This window comes from Channa argus, chromosome 9, assembly GCF_033026475.1.
Source record: "Channa argus isolate prfri chromosome 9, Channa argus male v1.0, whole genome shotgun sequence".
Lineage (NCBI taxonomy): Eukaryota > Metazoa > Chordata > Actinopteri > Anabantiformes > Channidae > Channa > Channa argus.
The window spans coordinates 12,893,743-12,901,794 of record NC_090205.1 but is presented as its reverse complement, the minus strand read 5'-3'; the positions used below and the strand labels follow the sequence as shown (position 1 = coordinate 12,901,794).

General features: G+C 35.3%; 1 protein-coding gene across 2 annotated transcripts; it reads left to right on the top strand.

The window, feature by feature from the left end:
* The first annotated feature begins 2,311 nt into the window (after positions 1-2,311).
* si:ch211-214p13.9 (cell surface glycoprotein CD200 receptor 1-A) lies at positions 2,312-8,027 on the top strand. Of its 2 annotated transcripts, XM_067516877.1 has the most exons (7): positions 2,312-2,740; positions 3,782-3,838; positions 4,860-5,159; positions 5,658-5,924; positions 6,073-6,169; positions 6,262-6,304; positions 6,407-8,027. In XM_067516877.1, the coding sequence occupies exons 1-7, from the start codon at positions 2,671-2,673 to the stop codon at positions 6,530-6,532; spliced, it is 960 nt and encodes a 319-aa protein (XP_067372978.1). In that variant the 5' UTR covers positions 2,312-2,670; the 3' UTR covers positions 6,533-8,027. The 2 variants fall into 2 exon arrangements, with proteins under 2 accessions (XP_067372978.1, XP_067372979.1); XM_067516878.1 differs by lacking the exon at positions 3,782-3,838 and having other exon boundaries at positions 2,314-2,740.
* The last annotated feature ends 25 nt before the right edge of the window (positions 8,028-8,052 follow it).

Genomic DNA, 8,052 nt, shown 5'->3' with positions numbered 1-8,052 from the left:
TTTATGCTATTTAGGGTCTCCTTGTTCAAATTAATGCAATGTATCAACAATACTTCCGGGAACTGCTGTTTCACAGCTTGCCTCACTTTACGTTTACATTTTTTTGGTCTGGCAGACGTTTTTTCAACGTTTTTAATATCAATGCTCTTCAAGTACAAATTCCCAAAATAAGCAAGCAAAATAACTAGTCATGGTGAAAACAAATTGCCGTTAGAGGAAGTGTTTCAGTTTCGTCACACTAATGACAGGAAAAATGTTTTTTTTTTCTTATGTTTAAGCCCAAATGGTGCTATACAAGTTGATGTCGAAAATAGGTCATGGTTCATGGAGTGAAGGTCTATCATGACATTGAGAGGGACGTTTCATCATTTGAGATAATAAAATACATAACAAATTCTGAAAAAATGTAGACCTGAGTGGTTTTGGGTCTACACCCAGAGGCAGAATTAGGTGCCTTGTTAGTTTTTTTTTTCTGTTTTTTTCTTAGTTTTTTTTTAACCAGGAAATTAATTCATTTTGAAAGACTATGTCATAAAATGTTAGTCACGTTTCTCAGAATGATGTCTTAAAATAACCACTTTTATTGCTAAAATGCAGACTAGAAAAGTAAGTTAATTTTGTGACTTATTATTATTATTTTTTTCTTTAGCCTTTAGAGTTTAGTGTTTGGGTACCCAAAAAGGTTGGTTTTGACATCAACAGGAAGTCTGTTTTATCAAAGGGAAACAGTGTGTTCACACACACACGCACACACACAAACACATGTGCACACACACTTCAAAATGTGGCACAGAGTATTTAACTTATTCTCCTTACTATTTGAGCAACACAGCTGTCTAAAACAATATTTTTATACCTCTCAGCTGAAATGTTTTGCAATTTTTTGTGGAAAAGCTGGTTCCTTTGTGCCAAGTAGACTATGCCAACTCAATGTCAGCTGAGCATCTGCTCCCTTAAAATACACTGTCTGATTTCCGTGTTGGGGGGTGGGGGTTGTTGGGACAGCAGTCTTATGACAGGTTTATAGCTGCAGATATACTTGCCATGGCACTTTTTAAATTATAAAAGCTGTTTTTTCTCATTGTGGGTTTACTTATATAATGATTCCACCAGAAGATGTTACCAACGGTGGAAATCTGTCTAAGACATCGAAAGCTAAATAAAAGAGTTTTATAGGTTTATTGGACAGTCACACTCATTTGTCTTTTGTAAAAATTGAAATATCAAGATGAGTCATTGTAACATAAACTGAAGACACATGAATTAGAAACTCTGCATAGAGCCTGCATTTAAAACCACAGACCTGCCAGATAACTACCATGTAATGTTGTCAGCTAACCTCAGGGGATGAATCGGTAATAGTGTATGCGCCTATACTAACAATTCAAAAACAGCATGTGTAAGCAACTCTGCAATGTGTAACCATTTTGAACAACTACTACCACAAACACTGCACAAATCCACTTAGTCACCAGTTTATGGGCCACAATCTAGCTAATAGTGATGAAAGATGCGTTGGCGTAAGCTTAACTTCATAAAGATGAAAATGTTTTTTTTTTGATGTAACTCTTACATCTATAAATGTGTTTGATTAAACTGTATGGAATATTCTCTTGGCTCTACAGTTTGTGGGTCTGTTCAGTTTTACTGTACCATAGGTGTTTTTGGTACTTTGTCTATTTTTGTATTTATTTTTTTACAAAAGTGAGAATAGCAATGTAGCTAATGAGAAACAATACCGCAGTACAACTGTAGCCTCCAGATGTCCATAAAAATCAACAAAACTGACTTTCACCAAATTACCTGCAACTGTTTTAGTTAGCAATGCCCAGGATAACAGTCTAACTAGTCAAAAATGTGTTGAAAAAAGAACTGCTCTGCAACATCCTCTGCACTTAAACTATAAAAAAAACTCTTTTCCTATCTGTTCTTTCTTGCACTTGTGTCTCTTGAAAATGAAACAGTTCTTCTCATAGCACTGTGCTTTAATGTCATCTCCCTTACTTAGATTCTTTGCTTCCATTGTATCTCACTCACTTTTAAGTCACTTTGAAGAAAAGCATCTGCGAAATGCCTAAAGGTAGGGCTACTGGACAAAATCATGCTTGATTCTTTAAAGGTTATATAAAAAAACAACTGTGGAAGAATGGAGCATATACCTGTATTGTGTATGCGATTCCAACATACTTCACAATGTTGTCTGGCTTGTTCACATGTACTACTTTGAAAAACGATGATGAAGACAAAGAAAGGAGTGTCTAGTGTCTTGACTTATCAGACGTCATGCTGTGTGGGGGAACAAGGCAAAGGCTGGGGTGGAAACTGCTTGGAAAGGGAGGAAAGAGAAAAAAAGGAGGGAGGGATTTGTTAGTCACATGTAGTATATCTTACTTAATCAGTAAGGGTATCAAGGATTTTTGCTCATTCTGGATGGGTTGGAGAAACCAGTATAATCAAACCCTGACTTTATTTGGCCTAATAGAGAAAGTGAAATTATATAAGTGGGGTACTAGTCATGATAGTGCAGGAAAAGCCAAACAAATCACTTTGCTGTTACTCTAAATAGCATACAGGACAAAAAAATTAAGGTAAAGACTAAACTTCATGTTTTCTCACCAATGTGAGAGACGCTATTAAGAAGTTTGTAGAGGAATCCGAAGACAACTGAAGATGGGTGACATACTGTGGATTTTTGCTGTGATAATCCTCTCGGTGTCTGAAACATGGAGCCTGGCACCAGGTTTGAAATTTTAACACTTTTCTTTATGCTTATTCGCCTTCATAGGACACAGCTTTTTGATACAGACATGTTTTGTTTTCAGAGGTCCAAACGCCTCTAAAAACAGATGGTCACTTAAGTTGCTGGCTTCACTTCTAGGCTAGTATGGTACTACAATTCTTTTATACTGTAATGTGTGGTAATGTAAATGCGTGGTACAGTATGTGGTAGTATTATATGTAATGTAATGTACATATCTATTGTAAATGAATTGCCATTACCTGCAATGCAACTCAAATATTATGTTGGTATAATAATACAGTTTATAGCTGTCTAAAGAATCTGACAAGAAGTAATGTGTAAAGTTAAATGGTAACTACAGCCAAACACATTTCTGCTATAGTGTTGTGAGTCACAGTGCAGCCAGTGGAAATGTACGAAGGTGGGGTAATGTAGCAGGCAAGAATGGGAAATGTTCCATAACAGTTTTGTGAAAAGGCTGCCTTTGTGACTGAGCCGTGCCACTTAGTGTAGTGGAAATCATGCTTTCAGATCACGGCTCCTCTATTATGCAGCTTTATTCCACTTTGGGGTCTCAGACAGGTAAAAAAAGGCAGATGTGTGAGCTCTGTGGTTATCCATCCTCCTTACTGTACACTCACAACTGATTGAAGTAAACAATTCACAGACCCCCACAACACACCTCAGTCTATTCATTCAGGAAACTTCACTCAATGGAGTGTTTCATTTTTTTTGAAATACCAATGATAATATCACAAGCTTGTTATATGATGCAATAACATTTTCCTATTTTATAAGTTTTGGTTTCACTCAGATATTTAAGTGCTGAGTTTTCTTTTTTTGTTTGTTGCTCAACAAATATATTTCACAGCTGTTTATTATTTAGCTCACAGTGATTGACATCTTTACTAATGGACTAACTAACTGAAATAACAAATATGTTGCCTTGCTTATTAAACACTTTTGAACACTGCTTTCTAAATGAAAAAAATCACACATTTTACTAATTTTCAGTAAGCTTTCTACTTCCATCTCTCTCAGGTACTAATCAAAGCATCTTTGACAACTCCAGTACTACTCCTGATCCTAAAGTTGATGGTAACCTAATCTTCTAATTTTTCTCTCCATAGATTAAAGAAAATAATCCTCCTATAAAACATTAAACAATTTTGTTAGCTTAAATAAATTGAATAAATGTTCAGTTATTATTATTATTATTATTATTATTATTATTATTATTATTATTATTATTATTATTATTATTATTACAAGTACTTGGAATGGTTGAGTGGTTACTCCTGGCATCTCAAAGCTTGAAGGCCCCCGGTTCAAATCGTAGCTAGCTGTAGCTCTAGCTGTTTCTTTGTGGAGTTTACTCCTGTTTCCCCCCACAGTCCAAACACATGATTGTTGGGTAAACTGGTAAACTCTAAATTGCCTGTAGGTCTCAGTGTGAATGGTTGTTTATCTGTGTATGTCTCTCTGTGTTGGCCCTGAGATAGACTGGTGATCTGTCCAGGGTGTACAATGTACAATGTCAGCTGGGATAGGCTCAAGCTCCCCACGACCCTTAAAAAAACCCTTAAAACGGTTAAGATAATGGATGGGTGGATAGATAGTAGTAGTGGTTGTAGTAGTATTAGATTATTTTGAAATCTAAACCTAAAATATGGGCTATGCCAAACATTTGCCCACTTTAAAGAATAATTACAAAAGTATGATTTTAGAGCTCAGAATACATATTAACATTTTGTTAACCTTGCATCGCTCTTCTTAGTTAAATATATAAATACAATTTATTTAGTCATTTTTAGACTGATGGATATGAAATGTTTAATCCAAACTGAGTGTGAGACAGTTTTCTCATGGCGCCAACTGTCATCTGTCTTTATTGTTATATTTTATTGTAAGTAATAAAGAGACAATTTTTTGGGGTGTTTTTATAGTTTCTGGTTACACTTTTTTGTTTCAAGCCATATCTGTGTTACAAGCAATTTATAATTTAGTTTGGTTTTATTTTTAATTTTCCTAGGAAGTAGAGTACTGTGTATATTTTAACCATTACTATTATTATACCACTACATGCTAAAATAACACAGCAACTGTTTCCTTTTTTCAGTTGTCATAAATTTAACTTTCAACTTGGGGGCTGACGTTAACCTGACATGCAGTGATAAGAAGTGGAATGGGACGATGTATGTCATCTGGAAAATACAAAAATCTAACTGTGAGATAGGTTTTATTAATCCTGGCAACGGCACAGACAGCTGCCATGATGGCAAGTCCCTCAAAAACACAAACAGCTCTCAGCCATACCTGCACATCCCAAACTTCTCAACTTATGACTCTGGGGTCTATAAGTGTGAGTGGGTTTACTCTGGAGGAATCGAAAATTACGTGATCAACGTGGCCATCAGAGGTAGGATTTTACCCCTTATGGAAACTGATGGATGGAAAAAATCTTTATAAACTTATACGGTTATAATGTTAGCTTCTTAGTACCTGAGGGCTTAGTATCCTTAAATCACATAAACAAAACAAATTCTAGTTACCTTCAATATGACTGCATATAGTTTTAATATTAGACTGTGAAGTCTTTACCACGTTACCTCTCTGCTTATATCACATAATTGGGGAATAATGAAAAATTATTTCTCTTTTTCTTAAAAAGTGGCATGAAAAAACAGTGATGCCTTTCCAGAAAAAAGGCCGTTACAAGATAATTCATTAACCATAATCATCTAATCTGGAATTGTTTTATATTGAATGTAAGACATGATGAAAACATACATCTCAGACAAGGAAATTATAATTATCTACATCATTAGCTACTACATATACAATCAAACCTTTTAACATCATTTTAAATTTAAATTCCTTTCAACATATTTGTCACATTTTTTCTTCTCTGGCTCAGTTCCTCCGACTGTATCCATAAAGCTAGACAAAATAGACAAGAAGATGATGGCTGTGTGCACAGCTGAAAGAGGAAAACCTGCTGCCAATATTAGCTGGAGTTATCCAGGAAATCAGTTCGTTAAAACAACAGTGGACACAGAGGGATTTTCTACGGTATTAAGTTATTTTGAGATCCCCAAGGGAATGGATCTAAAGAATCTAAGCTGTATTGTCACTCACCACAACTGGTCTCACGAGGTAATTCTGGGAGAATTACCAATAAAAGGTAGGAACTGTGCAGAAGAGAAAATGTGCAGAAGCAAATGCTTTTCATGTTTAATGACTATGCTTTTTAAATTTCAGTGGTAATCATTCTATGTGTTATGATAATGGATATTTGATCACTAACAATCCTGTTTGTTATCTCACAACAGGCAAGAATTTTCTTTGGCTGTACATAACCATCTGTGTGGTTATTGTATTTCTGGGGGGAATCGTATTTATTGCCCAAAAGAAACTAGTAATATTGAGGTAAGTTTCGTTTGATGGAAAATCCTACATGAGCTATGTTCAAGCTTTTTTGTTGAGTCACTGAGCTGATTTGTGTTTCCACTTTTTGTTAGGCAATGCGGGCAGTCAGACACCTCATCAGCAAAATCTACACCGGTGGGTTGTTGTTCTATAACATACTTGGTTTATTAAAGCTTTGCTTATTTTAGTGCATGTTGTTATTCTTTGTACAAGACACCTCTTTTTTTTTTCTTTCAGACAGAGGACGTGGAGGAAGTGGAGCCCTATGCCAGCTATGTTCAACGTGTGAACTCTATCTATAACTCGTCTGCAGATTTTTGTTCAAAAAAAAATCCTGCACATGCATCACATGCACACCCTTAAATGCACATGGCGCTTTGTGAGAAACTGAAGGCTGTGAAACTGAGACGTGTTGAAATAGTAAAGAGAGAGGAGTGAGATAAAAGACTTCCGATAAGAGAGGGAAGCCTCTCGATTCTGTCCTATCAAAACTCTCGAGTGATGGAACAGGGGATGTACCTAATGCCATACGCTGGCTCTCAAGCACATTACATGCAGCCTACTCTCTGTGTGTGGGTCTCATGGAGAACATTATTAATAACTACAACTGCAACTGCTGAATCGGAAAGAATACCGTCTTCATCCAGTCGCAGCTCACCATGACTACAGAACTACAGACTATTAATGTTGCTGATCAAATACATGAGCTTTCATTAGCTATAACTTCACATATTTATATAATAAGTGTAAAAAAGATGATCATTGCTGCTGAATTAAAGATAATTCAGTGACACAATTGCCTCAAGATAATGTGGGCAAATATATAAAGTATTCATAATATATGTTAATGCATAACTCTGTAATTGCACAATTTAAAATAACATCTAAATACAATAATCTTATTTTAGCTTTGCCGTAGAGAATTAATAAGAACACCGGAAACATTACAAAACAACATGTACAAGTTGCAGTTGTTAGACTTGCTAGAATAGATTGAATTTAAAGTTTCCAATGCTGAGAAATTGTTAACAGTAAGAGTGTGACGCAAACTGAAAAGCAGTCACTTGTTTTAAATACATTTTTCGATTTTACTGTAGTTACAAGTATTTTAAGACCGGACCATTCACATAAAAGGATGATTTATGAATTCTTCTCTCAAAATGAGTGTAAACCCATAATCTAAAAAAATTATTAAGAAGGGCAGAAAATGGAACAGGGATAAAGTAATTGTTGTGCCACCTACTGGTTGTGACTATCCACTGTTCAACAGTCCAAAAAAGGTCTGTATAATTCCAAAAATTAACAATTACATATAGCATTGCCTATAGGATTTAATGCAATAGTTAAGTGACGGTGTGTTCTTTACCTTTTACATGTTTACTATGTACAGTAAGTGATGAAGGACAAATTAGGGCAAAACACATGCCAAACTACATCTGAGGAGACATCTCCTTGTTTGTAAGGTATGAACAGAGTTTGTGAGACTCATACTGCTGAATCCTTATTTTCACTTCAGCCAAACATTGAAATATACCTTTCCATGGAATAATGATTGTACATTTTTACCTCAATCTCTTTTACACTGGAACCATGTTTGTAGGAAGAGAACATTTGATTGCAAATGTGTGTGTGAGTTGTTTGACACTTACTGTGAAACAGTACAGTACTAGGGCTCAACTGTGCTAATAATGGTTATGTGTGGGAGGAAAATTTCAGATATGATATTAGAGGCTAGAGAAAGTATAATTTCTCATAGACTCGTTTTAAAATGTATATTATTAGAAAAGCGAAAGCCCATTTCTTTTTGTCTTGTCTATACAACATACCCATTTTCGATGTTGTTTTCCGTCAGTTAACAACTTAATTTCCACTCTGATATCTAG